The 18,337-nt window shown below is 44.4% G+C and overlaps 1 protein-coding gene across 1 annotated transcript in view; it reads right to left on the bottom strand.

Annotated features, from left to right (window-relative positions):
* LOC111962318 (C-Maf-inducing protein) overlaps positions 1–18,337 on the bottom strand; it is a 58,773-nt gene that overhangs the window by 5,917 nt on the left and 34,519 nt on the right. The window contains exons 2-17 of the mRNA XM_023985326.2: positions 6,883–7,008; positions 6,732–6,782; positions 6,369–6,530; positions 6,134–6,175; positions 4,475–4,537; positions 3,974–4,054; positions 3,709–3,812; positions 3,440–3,544; positions 2,604–2,981; positions 2,070–2,135; positions 1,419–1,445; positions 1,262–1,310; positions 1,049–1,156; positions 838–954; positions 594–734; positions 199–246 (exon numbers count right to left, since the gene is read on the bottom strand). Of these exons, the coding sequence (XP_023841094.1) occupies positions 199–246; positions 594–734; positions 838–954; positions 1,049–1,156; positions 1,262–1,310; positions 1,419–1,445; positions 2,070–2,135; positions 2,604–2,981; positions 3,440–3,544; positions 3,709–3,812; positions 3,974–4,054; positions 4,475–4,537; positions 6,134–6,175; positions 6,369–6,530; positions 6,732–6,782; positions 6,883–7,008 (1,668 nt within the window). The remainder of the gene's footprint in view (positions 1–198; positions 247–593; positions 735–837; positions 955–1,048; positions 1,157–1,261; positions 1,311–1,418; positions 1,446–2,069; positions 2,136–2,603; positions 2,982–3,439; positions 3,545–3,708; positions 3,813–3,973; positions 4,055–4,474; positions 4,538–6,133; positions 6,176–6,368; positions 6,531–6,731; positions 6,783–6,882; positions 7,009–18,337) is intronic.

Genomic DNA, 18,337 nt, shown 5'->3' on the forward strand with positions numbered 1-18,337 from the left:
TGGTCAGATACAGAGGCAGGGAGAGACATCATGTTGTTCAAATTGAATTGAGACATGGAGTCAGGTCATCTTTCTCACAAAATGTAACAGTTCAATTTTAACATTTTGTATAAAAATATATATTATCACATGTTCGGGTGAAAGAAAAACAAATAACGTTTGAGGAAATGGCAGTAGTGTAATAAAAGCCAATCTCACCGTAGACTTGGAGGGCAGAGTGAGTCGGGTGGGGCCTCCTTTTCTTTGCTGAGGGAGAAAAAAWATAAAATAATGGCGACTGATTACAGCAGTTCCCTATTCAGACAGCAGGTGGTGTCTATGCGCAATGTGCCAATGATGTGATAAAGGGTTCATATTTGCATGAAGTAACAATACAGAAACACTAGGTAACACGGGATAATGAATAGATAACTCTAGCAGAGTGGACAGTGTAGAGTAGTAACAGTTTTAACTGAGCAGATACTACAGTTGCCCGCTGACAGCCCAGACCGTGTGTATTTTGAGAAGACATGACAGTAGAATTGGGAATGCAGTGTGAGGTTGAGCGTGTCGTGTTCGAGCCTTTGTTTGTGCACAGTGCAGTAGTAACTCACCAGCTCTTTGAGCTCCCTCTGCCTGTCACACAGCTGCTCGTACATTTGCAGGCCCACCGGAGTGCTCTCCAGGGTGGAGATGATCTGCAGCTGGGTGTCCTTGTTCTCGATGATGTTGTACTCCAGCATCAGGCACAGGATCTGAAACACACACAGGTCACCTCTGCTTCCTGTGCACTCACACCTCTAAAAACACACAGTAATAAAAACAGGTCAGCTCTGTACATAGGGCACACACACACACCTCAACCATGGTCTGGTTCCCACGCAGAGCCAGGAGCATGCAGGGCCCCAGCTTGTTTTCAGCCAGGGACAGGAGAAACTTCTTAGTTTTGTAGCAGGAACCCATAAGAATGTGAACCTGGAGGAGAGAGTCGAAGGTCAAGTCCAGCCAATCAGAACAGAAGGTAGGTATGAGGGTCAGGATTATTAAGGCAACACCAACAATCACTCACCATGCTGGCAAAGAGCTCCCCATCATCATCACAAGCCACACCCCCTGGACTGTAGAGCTGGAACCAACCGTCCTTTCCCGAGCGCACACTGAGCAGACAGGAGTGGACCTGCAACAACCACACAACAATGACTACCACACACACACACACAAATCCAACACTGAACTAAGGTGAAACAGTGATGTATGGTCAGAGCTGCACATACACACTAACCTCCTGTCTGGGGTCCTCTGCAAACCTCTGAATAACATATTTCAGCTCTCTGTTCAAAACAGACAGACAAGTTAGGCACAATCCTCATGCTTTCCTTATAGGATGGTAACTGAAATCTAACATTTGTTAACTAAAAGTCACGGCTGTAGATACTTACTTTGTAAATTTGGCATGTGCAAGGGCCCTAAAGAGGTGGTAAGAATACACATTAAAAACAAGATTAAAAACAATAATTATGATTAAATGGAGAATAAAACATATTTAAACATGCAGTAAGATGTTGAACAGGTTGCAGCTGGATTGCATAGGAAACACATCCCGTTTTTTTGTTGGTTTGAACATATCTGAGCAACAACACACAAATACATGTCAATCTATCGGAGGTTGGGGGTGTGTGTTTTCTGTCTGACTCAATCCCTCTAGGAGTTGTGTCGGAGTGTTGTTGCCCTTTCTAATGACGCCTGAACGCTTGGATTAGGCTCTGGTGCGCAGGTGAGCAGCAGGTGAGTCTGCCGGCTGTGACAACAACATCCCTCTGTAGGTGACTGGTAATGAGGGCTCGGACTGAGGAGCCAATTACAACAGCCACTCAGGGGGGGCGCCTCATCCCCAGCAGGGCACCTCAGCAGCACACCCACGTCAACACCACTCCCAGGCCACTACACCGCRGAGACAGGCCCTCAACCAAAGTCCCAGCCCCGACCCCAAAGCCTGGAGGAGGGGTGGAGGGCTGGGGAGTGACCAGGAAAAGRTGAGGGAGCACAAGAGGTGGAAGTGGATAGGTGTAGAGCCAGGGCAGTATACTTACTCTTTGGGGAATGGGATGGGCTGCAGCAGGCTAGCCAGGGCGGGTCTCCAGTCATCGTAGTCAGACCTGAATGGTTGCAGAGAGAAAGAGATAGAGTAAGAACAGAAAGGTGGACACAATGAGAGCAGGGGGCTGGGMACACAGGGAATCACGAGAGGTAACCTGAGTGTCGCCCTATGACGCCAAACAAATCCATCAATTCAATGGGACGAGGAGAGGATCAGATTCCTGTCTGTTAAGTGTCACAGTTACAGTCATTCCCCGTTCCCACACACATAATAGAACCACTTGTGCCACTTCCCTCTTGCAAAACATCGTCACACCCATGTCATCCATCCATTCAGAGACACACTAACCGACACTCCTTCCTTTTGAATGATTCTCCAGTAGGACATCAGAGGCAGCAGCTGTGTTGAGCTACTCAGCACAGCCCACACAGATAGCGCCAAACATGAACCCTTGTTAACATTTAAACACACACAGTAAGGCAGACAGTAAGGCAGAGGGGATACAGTAACAGTAGTGGTAACTCACAGCATTTTGAGGATGAGTGCGAAGCAGCCAAGCACRCGGTCGGCCTGGGCAGGCAGCTGGATTGACAGGGGGTTGAGGGCGGGGCTGACCAGCAGACAGTCGATCAGGTTGGGCTCACTGTCGCCTCCCCCTGGGCCCTTCCGCCTGGCGTTGGCAGTGTTGTTGTTGCGTTCCAACTCCACCAGGATCTCACTGGAGTTGACRATGGAAGGCGGAGGAGAGAAGGGCAGTGTGGGGGGAGGGGGGAGGGACAGCAGACCTGTGGGTGCGGGTGTCAGGGGCTCTGGGCGGAGCAGGCGGAGGGGCAGGGGGGGTTTACGCTCATTCTGTTGCTGGCAGCCGTTCCTGATCTCCTTCAGACTGGGGGAGTTGTCCCGGCTGGACAGAGAGAGAGATATTGTTGGGAAGATGGAGAGACCAATATTGTGTAATAAAAGAATGGAGAGTCATTGTATCACACATTACATAATCGTCTCAAGACTAACACTCAGAAGTCCAYAGTAAGAATACATGTCATTCTGCTGGGATTGTAGCCAGGCCTCTGTTACAACGGCATTAGCCTCTGTATACTTAGCGGGAGCGTGTTGAGGGTCATGTATCCGAGCAATGATTCTCTGGGGTGACAATGCAACGGAAATCCAGCAAATGTTCTCCTACAGGGGCTGAGGACCCAGGGGTGATGATGTAATGATAACCAATTAGATAACTCATTACTCAAGTCAACACCTCGGTAACATTTTTAAAGGGAAGGTGAGTAACCTAAGCTAACCAGGGACGTTCATTGGGCCAGAGAGTCGAGTCTGTGTGTTGGATCTACAGTAYAGTAGATCACTCACCTGTTGATGAAGTCCTCGTAGCAGGAGTAGATGGCAGCCAAGCACACTGCCACCAGGTTGGGCAGGACACGGGGGTGAGGGCACTGCCCGGTGGGGCCATGCATGCTGAAACACAGCCACACACACAATTAGCACCCAATAGACTCCATGGAACAGGGAGAAAGCAGAGTAAATCATGGAGTACTATTGAAAATAACTAGGGCCTGAGCTTTTCCTGGTTGGTGGAGAWGAAAAATCACCGTCCTAAAAACATGTTGTCAYTGACTCACCTGTGAATGAATTTCTTGACGACCTCCATCCCAGCGTTGAGCTCATTTAGAGCCAAGATGTACTCCTGAGTAAAGAGACGCAGTCTGGGGCACTTMCCAAAGTCCTGGCACAGACAGAGAAAGGAGGCAGAGAAATAAACATGGGGACAGAGAGAGGACAAGAGGCAGCACAGTGGGCTTTGACACTCCAATATATAACCACAGAAAAAAAGAAACAAACTGAGCGTGAACCTAGACAGGCAACAAGACGGAACGCTCAGCTCACCATGTTGTGTTTGAGGATTCTCTGGACCACAGGGGTGAACACTTCAATCACAACCATCGACCGTGGACGCTCCCGACAGTGCTGCACAAAACAACCACACCATTCACTCCATCATCTTAACAATAATCKGAATCTATTAACTAGGCCTGGATAAACTGTACATGGGCTGTTAATGATAGCCATGGTGGTAAAGTGGTTCCATCTTCCGATCTAACAATGGCCCTAGTGTGAGGGACGTCACTGTGCTTGCTTAACAGTACAGCTTCCTTCTCTTACCGGACCTTGATCTGTCCTTTGTCCGCGCAAACACACGTGACCACCCTCTAGACAATGCCTTAACCAGCTACGCCACTGAAAAGCTAACTATTCGATGGCGCAGGTGGAGGCATTTCAAGCTGAGTAGTGAGGTTACCAATCCAACTCCGTTACACAAGCACTAAGGGCCAAGGCAGTTATGGGATTTKGATTTTGATAACAGGTTGAAGTGGAGCCCATCTTTACCTTGCAGAAGAACTCACACAGGTCCGGTGGAGGGTGGTTATTTTCCAGGAGAGGAGCGATGGCCTAGGGACACAGAGATACCAGAGACAGGACTGATGAATATAACTTCACAATTTCCCCAGCCATGTGATCTTCTATTTACGATGAAAATGTGCATGAGGTCTGATAAACAGGCTCAGAGACAGTTTCTACCAAATCAAATCAAAGTTTATTGGTCGCGTACACAGATTTGTAGACGTTATAGCAGGTGCAGCGAAATACTTGTGTTTCTAGCTCCAACAGCACAGTAATACCTAGCAATAAAAATGAAAAGAAAAAATGAAAAAAACTATTCAGAATTGTTTTTGTAATAAGTTATATAGTTATACAGTGTTCCACTGGACATCATAAGGTGAATGCACCAACTTGTAAGTCGCTCTGGATAAGAGCGTCTGCTAAATGACTTAAATGTAAATGTAAATGTAAAATGTATAAGCCATGACTAGAATACAGTATACATAAACTGGGTGAAACAGTACAAGCCGGGCCTCCTGAGTGACGCAGTGGTCTAAGGCACTACAGACCCGGGTTCAATCCCAGGATGTGTCGCAGCCGGCCACGACCGGGAGACCTATGAAGCAGCGCACAATTGGCCCTGCGTCGTCTGGGTTAGGGGAGGGTTTGGCTGGCCGGGATGTCCTCGTCCCATCGCGCTCTAGCGACTCCTTGTGGCTGGCCTGGGCGCATRMACGCTGACTTCGGTCGCCAACTGTACAGTGTTTGCGCCAACACATTTGGTGCAGATTGCTCRCTTAAGGATGCACGAGGATGCATGACTATCTACCTTCGGCTCTCCTGAGTCCGGGAGATGCAGCGATGGGACAAGACTACCAATTGGATATCACGAAATTGGGGATAAAAAGGGACAAAAGTACAAAAAATAAACTAAAGTACTACAAGCTATCTGACTGGTGAACACGATAACTGAACCGACCACCTGCTTTGATTCTCCGTACCTAATCGCACATGCATTCTCTCACGCACGCACCCTCACAGACATGCACACATCCACGCTACACACACTACAACTGCTGCTACCAGACTCATATTATTATTGCTAAATACCACACAATTTAAACATTTGCCCCCARTCCCCCTTCCCCAAAACATGTGTAAATATTGGACTATAAATTGTGCCTATCTGTATTGTACTTATGCTAAAATCATTATTTTATTCTACTGAGCCATTTACTTCATGTTCGTATTATTATCTTTTCTTATTGTTATTGTTGCATTATCGAGAAGGAAGCTGCAAGCTGCTGATAAAACTTGAAAAACTCGCCAGCAACCAGCTGGGTGAATAAAGAGTGCTAGCCTAATCTCGGTTAAGCCAGAACTAAAATCATGCATAATTTGGTCAGATGCTCARCCATATGTTTACATAATATGTCCACGAGAGCTTAAGCCTAGCCTGTAATTCCCAAGAGTTACTGCAGAAGTCACCCTAAAAATACACAGGTGTACCTATAATTCTCTCATCATCTTAGCTCGTAATTCGCCCCAAGGCAGGTAAATGAGGTGAGCAACATCCCATATCTAGTGACCAGGACCCATGGGGTATGCACACAAACACATCCAGATGAATCCACCATCACACTATAACAGCAACTTTAAACTCACCACTATGATGTTCTCATGGTCCTGAGTGCTGAGGTTGGTGTTCTGAGGAGGAAGAGGGGACAACAGAAATAAGACTGGTATGATCAGCAACAGAGAGCTCAGACAAACAAATGTAATAGAGACACTCCCAAACAACTTTGATTCTGCCAAACAGCAGACATCTGTGGGTTTTGAGCTGACCTCCCAGTAGCAGGTGTGTGTAGTTTGGAGTGTGTGTGTGTGTGTGTGTGCCTACATCGGCCAGCAGGGTGGAGATGATTTGCAGCGGGGCCTGGTGGATGGACTCATCCTGCAGGGGAGAGGTCAGGGCCATGTCCACCAGCAATCTGATCTCCTTCAGAACCACCTCCCAGCGACTCGGGTTGTTCAGAACCTTACGGTACTTATAGATCTTTTTCTGGTTGGAAATAAAGAGGCACACACATACTCACATACAGATCCAGTTTTATGTGCTTATCAAACCAATGCAAAAATGCATGAAGGAAATGTATGCAGCGTTCTGTGTAGCCTACAGATAAAATCTCTGCCCAAAGTGCTGTGAATCTTGTTGAACCCCCGTGAACACAAACCAATGAATAATTCAACTTAGTAATCCTACCTTCCACTGTAGAGAATTAAACCACTGGTCCCGCAGATAGCTGTTGGCTGCCTGTTAGGGCACACAGTCAGTCAAGTAAAATATACATGATTAGCACACACACACACACACACACACACGTGACATGAAGAGGGAGGGAGACAGAACATACCTGCAGGAGGACGGTGCCCCCGGGGAAGCTGAGCTGCACACAGTATTTGGGGGCGTTATCCCAGGAGAGCAGCTGCAGGTCCTCTATGGTGCTGTAGGACAGGGCAGCCTCCATGTACCCCGTGGGCTAGAGACCAGTAGAGAGGAGAGAAATAATGTCAACCACTCATTCATATAGGCTACACACTTGTGAAGAGAATACAAGACCAACACAGGCAAGCAGTGTTTACAAACAATTGCTCATTGGTAAGTCACAATGATCACTGTACTGACAACTTGTACAAGGCAGTATTCAAACACCCAACAGAGATGTCCTTATGTGAAAATACAGGACTATGTGAAAAGGCCTACTGCATTTGGGTCATGCATTGAGCCATCCTATGGTTGCTCTAATATCACATTTGAACCGGCTGCTAGTTTTTCCATCACTGACCCCAATAGGTAGTCAAGCAGACTTTGTGACATAAATCCTTAAATATTTGGGAATTGATACTAGTAAAGGAAAGTAAAGGGAATAAAATAAGAACAAACGAAAGAACGAGAGGGGTAAAGTGAGAGGAGAGAAAAAAAACRAATACATTTTTCAGCTGCACGACTGACACTTGCATTTCTGGTCACATGGCCTGAAATGTCAACAGGCTGTTCTGCGTCCCCATCCCTCTGTTCCGTTATTAGTGACACCCTCCCTCCAGTCAAATCAACAAGCTGTTCCTTTTACTTCTGATGCCCTCTCTGCACTAGCACACCGGAGCCATTTCTTTGTGACGTTTTCCTTGTAAATTCAAATTAACGGAGTTCCTTAGTTTATGTCGCCCTCATTGAAGCTAACAGGCTGTTCCTTTATTTGCATCTCTCCTGTGTAATAGAACAGATAAGCAGTTCCTCCATGTGTCTCCCTCCCCCTGTAAAMGAACAAACAGACTACAGTATTCCCTTTATTTACATCTCGCTCTCTAAGTGATAGAGCAAGCTGTTCTTCCTCGCATCTCCCTCCTGAGATGGAGATGCTTGAAATGTAGTAGCCATATTGTGAAATCAGGAGGGTTTTCATTAGACACTATTTCTATATCACATATTGATCTTGTAAACAAAAGTCACTATTTTACAGTACCATTTTTAATTGAACGTAAAGTGCATGTACTTGGACACAGGTGCACACACAAATGCATCACATACGCATGCATGCACACAAATATAACACAAAATACGCAAAAATACGAAATTCACAATAGATAAGGGGAACCTTGCATCTGAGAAACTCAAACGAAAAAGTAAATATAGAACAGGAGCAAACAGATTAAAATAACCATCAGAAGTCATATCCTGCACAACAGCTTGCTGTGGTAACCCGCGCCAATCTATCTTTCTCTAGCATTCACTCATGTTTTCCGCCAACTATTTTGCTCTCGGTCTTTCTTCATCTCATTCTGTCCTTTTTAATTCTGCTTTTCTTAAAGAGAAGTGGAGTACAGCTCTCCTCCCCAAAACAGCTATGTTGCCATAGAAACTAGTAGGTGAAATCGAGACGTGTATTTTTTTATGTTTCCAGGGAGAACCAGGTGGACAAAGATGTGCAGAAAGAATCTCTGTATTAAGCTGCACTGGCAAACTGATCATATGAACGATCAAGAGAATCTGTTGATCCTGCTCAATGAATATTCTCACAGCAGGTCTCAGTGTTCATGATCAAATCTGTAGCTCTAGTAACAAACACAATTCCTATTTCAACACWAGGCTTGTTTATTCAGCTTCTTGATATACCACACCTGTCCGGTGGATGGATTGATTATCTTGGCAAAGGAGAAATGCTAACTAACAGGGATGTAACAACTTTGTGCACARCATTTGAGAGGAATAAGCTTTTTGTGTGTATGGAACATTTCAGAAATACAGTGTAGACATTGTTAATGTTGTAAATGACTAATGTAGCTGGAAACTACATATTTTTAATGGAATACCTACATATGGGTACAGAGGCCCATTATCAGCAACCATCACTCCTGTGTTCCAATGGCACGTTGTGTTAGCTAATCCAAGTTTATCATTTTAAAAGGCTAATTGATCATTAGAAAACCCTTTTCAATTATGTTAGCAGAGCTGAAAACGGTTGTGCTGATTAAAGAAACAAAACTGGCCTTCTTTAGACTAGTTGAGTAACTGGAGCATCAGCATTTGTGGGTTTGATTAGATTACAGGCTCTAAAATGGCCAGAAACAAAGATCTTTCTTCTGAAACTCAGTCTAATCTAGTTCTGAGAAATAACGGCTATTCCATGAGAGAAATTGCCAAGAAACCCAACCATGTCGTAGACACCGACACCTCACTCAAACACTAACCACATTCTTTGCCCGCCTCGAGGGAAAAAAAGAGCCGCCGACGTGAGCCCTTACCGCTCGCGAGGACTGTGTGATCACGATCTCCGTGGCCAACGTGAATAAGACATTCAAGCAATGCTGTTCAACTACAGCTTAGACTTCAACACCATAGAGCCGTCCAAGCTCATCACTGAACCCCTCTCTGTGCAACTGGGTCCTAGACTTCCTGAAGGGCCGACCCTAAGTGTTGAAGGTAGGCAACAACAYCTCCGCCACACTGATCCTCAACACAGGGGCCCCCGAGGGGTGTGTGCTTCTACCCCTCCTGTACTCCCTGTTCACCCATGACGGTTTGGCTACGCATGTCTCCAACTCAATCATCAAGCTCGCTGATGACACAACAGTGGTAGGCCTGATTACCAACAACAACGAGACAGCCTACAGGGAGGAGGTGAGATACCAGGTGGAGTAGTGCCAGGAACCTCTCCCTCAATGTCAACAAAGCGAAGGAGCTGATTGTGAACTACAGGAGACACAGTGAGCACGCCCCATCGACATAGACGGAGCTGCAATGGAGASGGTCAAAAGCATCAAGCTCTTTGGCGTGAACAAAACTGAGGACCTGAAATTGTCACTCCACACATTGACAACATGCATCACCGCCTGGTATTGCAACTGCACCACCGACAACCGCAAGGCTCTCCAGAGGGTGGTGCGGTCAGCCCAAAGCATCACCGGGGGCCCTCCAGCACATTTACAGCACCCTTCACAGGAAAGAAAAGATGATCATCAAGGCCATGGCCRCTACCATCTAGGATGAGGAGACTGTACAGGTTTATCAAAGCTGGGACTGAGCGACTGAAAAACAGCTTCAATCTCCAGAGCATCAGACTTAAATAGCCACAATAGCCAGCCTCCGCCCAGGACCCTGTCCTGAACCTTAGAGACTGCTGTCCATGTACATAGATTCATTGAACATTGGTCACTTTAATCATGTTTACATACTGTATTACCCACTTTATATGCTCAGTGCATTTGTAAAGTACCCACATTTTGTTTCGTTACAGCCTTATTCTAAAATTGCTAAGGTTTTTTCCCCTCAATTTTTTTTTGAATGAGTATATGTCCAAACTTTTGACTGGTACCATACATTACACACCAGGTAAAAAAACCTAGGTGTTATTTTATATTCTGAACTAAATTTCTTAAAAATCACACATTAGGAATGTGACCGAAATAGCTTTGTACCACCTGAGGAACATTGCCAAGGTGCGGCCGTTTCTCTCTCAGGCTGATAGAGACTCAATGTTTTTATTACAAGCAGGCTTGACTACTGTAATGCTCTCCTGTCTGGTCTACCCAAGAAAGCCATTGGTCAACTGCAAAACATACAGAATCCTGCAGCATGGATACTGACCAAGACCAGACGAAGAGCACACATTACACCGGCTGCTTGTGAGTTTTAGAATTAAATTGGTTTTTAAATCAATCCAAGATTGTGCACCTCAATACATGTCAGACATTTTTATATTATGTTTGTTGTGTAGTAAATATTTCAGCTTTTATTTACATTGTTTTTTTAATACGTTTTTTCCTGTAAAGCGCATTGCGTTGCATTCCATGTCTGAAATGTATAAATAAAGCTTGATTTAATATTGTCATACCGTTCATCTCTCACCCCTGGATATACAGTATTACCGGTTTAATACACAAGGGAGAACCAAAAACTTAAAGCCCATTGGGCGTCTATTACCAGAATGCTAACAACTTTAGCACAAGTATTTGCGCATTTCCATTGAGGCTGCTAGCTAGATATGCTAACGAGCACAAACAAAAATAAACAATCCGGGGCCTCCCGGGTGGCGCAGTGGTCTAGGGCACTGCATCGCAGTGCTAGCTGCGCCACCAGAGTCTCTGGGTTCGCGCCCCGGCTCTGTCGCAGCCGGCCGCGACCGGGAGGTCCGTGGGGCGACGCACAATTGGCATAGCGTCGTCCGGGTTAGGCCGGTAGGGATATCCTTGTCTCATCGCGCTCCAGCGACTCGTGGCGGGCCGGGCGCAGTGCGCGCTAACCAAGGGGGCCAGGTACACGGTGTTTCCTCCGACACATTGGTGCGGCTGGCTTCCGGGTTGGAGGCGCGCTGTGTTAAGAAGCAGTGCGGCTTGGTTGGGTTGTGCTTCGGAGGACGCATGGCTTTCGACCTTCGTCTCTCCCGAGCCCGTACGGGAGTTGTAGCGATGAGACAAGATAGTAATTACTAGCGATTGGATACCACGAAAATTGGGGAGAAAAGGGGGTAAAAAATAAATAAATAATAATAATAAAAAATATAAACAATCCAGCTCATACATATATTAGGTAGGCACTACCGAATGTAAGATCGGGTGAGTTTGGACATTCACAAGCAAATGTGAACGAGAGATATTGTGCAAATGAACAACGTTTTGAAAGGCTGGGCATGGCTCACAACACCATTATCCTAGAAACCCTAGACCTTCTCCAATTTGCATATCGCCCTAACAGATCCAGAGATGATGCACTCCTCACTGCCCTTTCCAGCCTGGACAAAAGGAACACCTATGTGAGAATGCTATTCATTGACTACAGCTCAGCGTTCAACACCATAGTGCCCTCAAAGCTCATCAATAAGCTAAGGACACTGGGACTAAACACCTCCCTCTGCAACTGGATCCTGGACTTCCTGTCGGGCCACCCCCCAGGTGGAAAGGGTAGGTAACACATCCTCCACGCTGATCCTCAACACCGGGGCCCCTCAGGGGTGCGTGCTCATTCCCCTCCTATACTCCCTGTTCACTCATGACTGCACGGCCAGGCACGGCTCCAACACAATCATTAAGTTTGCCGATGACAACAGTGGTAGGCCTGATCAGTGACAACGACGAGAGAACCTATAGGGAGGAGGTCAGAGACCTGGCTGTGTGGTGCCAGAATAACAACCTCTCCCTCAACGTGATCAAGACTAAGGAGATAATTGTGGACTACAGGAAAAAGAGGACCGAGCACGCCCCCATTCTCATCGACAGGGCTGTAGTGGAGCAGGTTGAGAGCTTCAAGTTCCTTGGCATCCACATCACCAATAAACTAAGATGGTCCAAGCGCACCAAGACAGTCATGAAGAGGGCATGACAAAACCTATTCCCCCTCAGGAGACTGAAAAGATTTGGCATGGGTCCTCAGATCCTCAAAAGGTTCTACAGCTGTACCATCGAGAGCATCCTGACGTGTTGCATCACTGCCTGGTATGGCAACTGCTCGGCTCCGATTGCAAGGCACTAGAGGGAGGTGCGTACGGCCCAGTATATCGCTGGGGCAAAGCTTCCTGCCATCCAGGACCTCTATACCAGACGGGGTGTCAGAGGAAGGCCCTAAAAACTGTCAGACTCCAGCCACCCTAGTCATAGACTGTTCTCTGCTACCGCACGGCAAGCGGTACCGGAGCGCCAAGTCTAGGTCCAAGAGGMTTCAAAACAGCTTCTACCCCCCAAGCCCAAGCCATAAGACTCCTGAACATCTGAACATACCCAAGAAGACTCAAGACTGTAAACGCTGCCAAAAGGTGCTTCAACAAAGTACTGAGTAAAGGGTCTGAATACTCATGTGATATTTTTTTTATTTTGATAAATTAGCAAAAAATTCAAAAATCCTGTTTTTGCTTTGTCAGCATTGGTTATTGTGTGTGTAGATTGATGAGGGTAAAAAACTATTTAATCAATTTTAGAATAAGGCTGTAACATAAAATGTGGAAAAGGTCAAGGGGTCTGAATACTTTCTGAAGGAACACACAAAAAAGATATGGGGGATTGGAAATGATACAGACAATTACATTGATGAAAGCTTTACGCTGATCTATCCCCTAAGAAAATAAAAAGATCTCCATGCACAATGCCAAGTGTCGGCTGCAGTGGTGTAAAGGGCGACGCTATTGGACTCCGGAGCAGCCTTCGCTGGAGTGATGAATCACGCTTCACCATCTGGCAGTCTGATGGACAAATCTGGGTTAGGCGGATGTCAGGAAAACGCTATCAGCCCCAATGCAGTGCCAACTGTAAAGTTTGGTGGAGAAGGAATAATTGTCTGGGGCCGTTTTTCAAGGTTTGGGCTAGGCCCCTTAGTTCCAGTGAAGGGAAATCTTAACGCTACAGCATACAATGTCATTCTAGACTATTCTGTGCTTCCAACTTTAATCAACAATTTGGGGAAGGCCWTCTCCTGTTTCAGCATGACAAAGCCCCCATGTACAAAGTGAGATCCATACAGAAATGRTTTGTCGAGATCGGTGTGGAAGAACTTGACTGGCCTGCACAGAGCCCTGACCTCAACCTCATCGAACACCTTTGGGATGAATTGATACGCTGATTGCGAGCYWGGCCTAATCGCCCAACCTCRCTAATGCTCTTGCGGCTGAATTGAAGTCCCTGCAGCAATGTTCCAACATCTAGTGGATAGCCTTCCCAGAAGAGTGGAGGCCGTTATAGCAGAAAAGGGGGGACCAACTCCATATTAATGCCCATGATGATTTTGAAATKAGATGTTCGACGAGCAGATGTCCACATACTTTGGGTCATGTAGTGTATATAGAGACATAGTGAGCTCCAAAAGTACTGGGACTGAAACATTTTTGCTCATTGCTTGTTCTGACATTTCATATTTTTGGGGATATTGTATTGCTAGATATTAATGCACTGTTGAAGCTAGAAACATAAGCATTTGGCTGCACCTGCRATAACATCTGCAAATATGTGTACACGAGCAATAAACTTAAGTTTAAATTTGACTTCAGTTCAAATATCTATAACATTTCCTGTAAAGGGATTTCTGATTAACACCTCTTGGGCCAATTAGCACAAAGCTAAAATCTCCGCTCATCATTGTTATGGCATACAGCAGGCCTAAGTGCAAAGGTTAGACGCTTAAGGTGGTAAGCCACTGTACACTTCTAATAAGACCTTAAACACATAAATAGATATTTTTCAAATATTTACTAACAGCATGCCAGTGGCTTTGAGTGTGTCTATGTATGCGGATGACTCTACACATCAGTTACCACAGTGACTGAAATGTCCGCAACGCTTAMCTTCTTTGGGGTAGGGGGCAGTATTTTCACATCCGGATGAAAAGCATGCCCAGAGTAAACGGCCTGCTACAAAGCCATAAAAGCTAGAATATGCATAGTATTAGTAGATTCGGATAGAAAACACTCTGAAGTTTCTAAAACTGTTTGGATGATGTCTGTGAGTATAACAGAACTCATCAGGCAGGCAAAAACCTGAGAAAAAATCCAACCAGGAAGTGAGAAATCTGAGGTTGGTCGATTTTCAACTCAGCTCCTATTGAAGATACAGTGGGATATTGGTAAYGTTAAACTTCCTAAGGCTTCCACTAGATGTCAACAGTCGTTAGAACCTTGTCTGATGCCTCTCCTTCGGCCCCACTAAACAGTAGAGAGGGTTGAGTCAGGTCTGCCATGAAGTGACCATGCGCGTTCACGTGAGAGCGAGCTCTGTTCCATCGCAATTCTGAAGAAACAGGAATACGCCGGTTGGAACATTATTGAAGAATTATGTTAAAAACATCCTAAAGATTGATTCAATACTTCGTTTGTCATGTTTTTACGGACTGTAATATAACTAACTTTTCGCTGGACCTGTCYGCGCGTCTTGAGTTTGGAAAGTGTACTGAACGCTAGAATAACAAGGAGGAATTTGGACATAAATGATGGACATTAACGAACATTTATTGTGGAACTGGGATTCCTGGGAGTGCATTCTGATGAAGATCATCAAAGGTAAGTGAATGTTTATATTGTTACTTCTGACTTCTGTTGACTGCATAATATGGCGGATATATTTGTGTCTTGATTGGGATTATTGCATATTTTGCTTTTTTCGTAAAGCTTTTTTGAAATCTGACACAGCGGTTGCATTAAGGAGAAGTGCATCTAAAATTCCATGCATTACAGTTGTATCTTTTAGCAATGTTTATTATGAGTATTCCTGTAAATGTATGTGTTTTGTGACTTCTGAACGTAAGGCGCCAATGTAAACTCAGATTTTTGGATATAAATATGAACTTTACCGAACAAAACATACATGTATTGTGTAACATGAAGTTCTATGAGTGTCATCTGATGAAGATCATCAAAGGTTAGTGATTAATTTAATCTATATTTCTGCTTTTTGTGAATCCTCTCTTTGGCTGGAAAAATGGCTGTGTTATTCTGTGAATAGGCACTCACCTAACATAATCGTTTGGTTTGCTTTCGTCGAAAAGCTTTTTTGAAATCGGACACTGTGGCTGGATTTACAACAAGTGTATCTTTAAAATGGTGTAAAATACATGTATGTTTGAGGAATTTTAATTATGGGATTTCTGTTGTTTTGAATTTGGCGCCCTGCACTTTCACTGGCTGTCGAAGAGGTGGGACGCTAACGTCTCACGTACCCTAGAGAGGTTAAAGAGCTGCAGTTTCAGAATGGGTAGCAAGGAATAAGTTAGTCCTAAATATTTCAAAAACTAAAAGCAGCCGAGCTGTCTGTTTGAACTACTGGCACACAGCTCGGAGACCCATGCATACCACACAAGACATGCCACCAGAGGTCTCTTCACAGACCCCAAGTCCAGAACAGACTATGGAAGGTGCACAATACAACACAGAGCCTTGACTACATGCAACACTATTCCACATCAAGTAACTCATGCCAGCAGCAAAATTAGATAAAAAAATATATACCTTATGGAACAGCGGGGACTATGATGAAACACAAACATAGATACAAACACACGATAACATACATGGATTTTGTGTTATAGATATGTGGTAGTAAAGTAGAGGCCTGAGGGCACAAACTTAACATGTTGTGAAATCTGCTGTGACTGTATTGTAATGTTTTTACTGCCTTCATTTTGTTGGACCCRAAATTTTGTTGGACCAGAGGAAGATCCATAATAAATACAGGACAGGTGACAAACAGGCCTATGCCTATATGTCTAAAACAAATGTCATTATTTTGTTGCACACATTTGTCTCTCCTCCAMTACTGTATGTTCTGGCAAAGGGAAAAGTCCAATTCAGATCAATGATAAGATACCATATATGGCAGGGCACGGCAGCTTCATTACAGACAATAATTCAAATCTTCTCATAATGGGTGATTATCCCCCCAAAAAGGTCATGTATTTGAATGTGAACACAGTATTGATGTCTGCCATGAGGTTCTACGAGGCTTCAGTGTGTCACAAATGTGTATTATACAKCTCTTCACTTCATTTTACGCTACAATATTAGCCCTACTGGAGTATGACGTGGAAAACAATTTGGGCTTTTTAGGTCTCACTTTTTTTGTGTTTAGATAGTGTGTTTAGTTTCTTGCTGATTGTGAGGCATYTCTGTCCAATCTAAGCCCATTAGGGAGCAATGTGGCCTAACCCTACTCCATTAGACAGTCAACCTCCCGTTCTTAGTTTGTGTTTGCTTCAAGACATAACAGGACCCTTGAAATATCAGAACTGCAAGATCATTTTTATTGGAGGCCTTTGAAAAGGAGGCRTGACAGGAAGTTCTTGTAATAGGTTAGTRTTATGCAAATATGATGCAGGTTCTCAATAGTGACTGCCCTATGCTTAAGTAGTGAGTCACTTCTCATACCGGTCCCTAAGACCTCTTTATAAAGTAGCCTACCTCAATTATTGAAACTGAAGCATCCACAGGGCTGGCTTTTTCCCCCTAATGTAAATAATGACAGGAAAGGAGGAAGTCTGATGTGTTAGCACTTGGAATGTGAGAAAATGCCACTGAAAATGTTGAACGTGGAGTTTGGTTACTCAATACRACATTCGAATAGAACTCAAATAAGTCGTTATTAGTACAAAACAACTGTACTGCACTATCTGTGATCGAACTAGTTATTGACCGGACTTGTCTGATATATAGTCAAGCTGTGAAATTACAAGGTATGGAAGGAAATTATTTCCTTGGGGGCTTCAATGTGCAATTAATTAACAGTATGTGACCTTGTTATGAACACTCTATATTAGGGCTGACCCAATTTAGTAGACTGGTCGATTGTTTGGTCGATAAGAAATCTTGGTCGTCCAACAGCCTTAGTCGAGCAGTAGCCCAAAAAATATAATGGTGTACAAGAAACCTGTCTGAATTGCTCCTGTCTGAGTGGACTGATCCATTATGGAGGCCGTGGGGGWGGCACAGTCCATCAGTCTAAGACGTGCTACTGAAATTGTATATGATTATATTACATAAGAACCATTGTGCAACACCAATAAAAATATTATTTTATACCAATTGCACTCTCCCTCTTTGGATAGCGGTCGCTGTCCACGGTTCTGAAAACCATCAGTGCGCTGTTGAATTGGCACCTTTTCCTAGACCATGTTGCTATGTGCATAATAGCAAAGTTAACCAGCATATTGGTGTTGAGAACAATACCGYGGAGGCAGCAGCAGAATGAGGAGAWGAGAAAACAGCCCTTGCCTTATTGTCTAAGRAAAGTGAGGAGAAATGAAACCCAAACATAATTAGGTTTATAATAAATATCCTAACTGTTAAATGTGCCTGGCTTTATAAATCGTCAATATATCTACAGAAATAAGACAGATCCTGCTTCTGTTGCCTGTTTGAGTGTTTAATAGCCTACTGACTCCGTAAGCACCAAACCTCATGCAACGACATGTCAAGTAAACAAATTTGGCTGTTTTTAAATCTTCGTTTTACTGTAAAGGCTTTACAGCCTTTTACAGTAAAGAACAGCCTCCGTTAGAACAGCCTCTGTTCCAAAAATAATTTAAAATAATGATTATTTTTCCTTTATCTCATTATTACTGTTATAATTTTAAGTAAAGTCATTAGTAGGCTTAGTATAGCAGCCTTGTATAACCACCATCAAGCTGTAGACCTTAGAGCACATCCTGTTTAGTCTTAATATCACCTGTATTTCAATACTTCTATAGGCTACTGTATCAATCAATCATTGATTCTTTCATGTCATCAAAGCATACAAGTTAATCATTCATTTAGTTTGAAAATAAAATAAAGCGAGCCATGAATAATTACCTTAAGCAATAAATAAACCGTGTCGCGGTTTCCTGTGACCAAGTAATTTCCG

This window comes from Salvelinus sp. IW2-2015, linkage group LG4q.1:29 (assembly GCF_002910315.2).
Source record: "Salvelinus sp. IW2-2015 linkage group LG4q.1:29, ASM291031v2, whole genome shotgun sequence".
NCBI lineage: Eukaryota > Metazoa > Chordata > Actinopteri > Salmoniformes > Salmonidae > Salvelinus > Salvelinus sp. IW2-2015.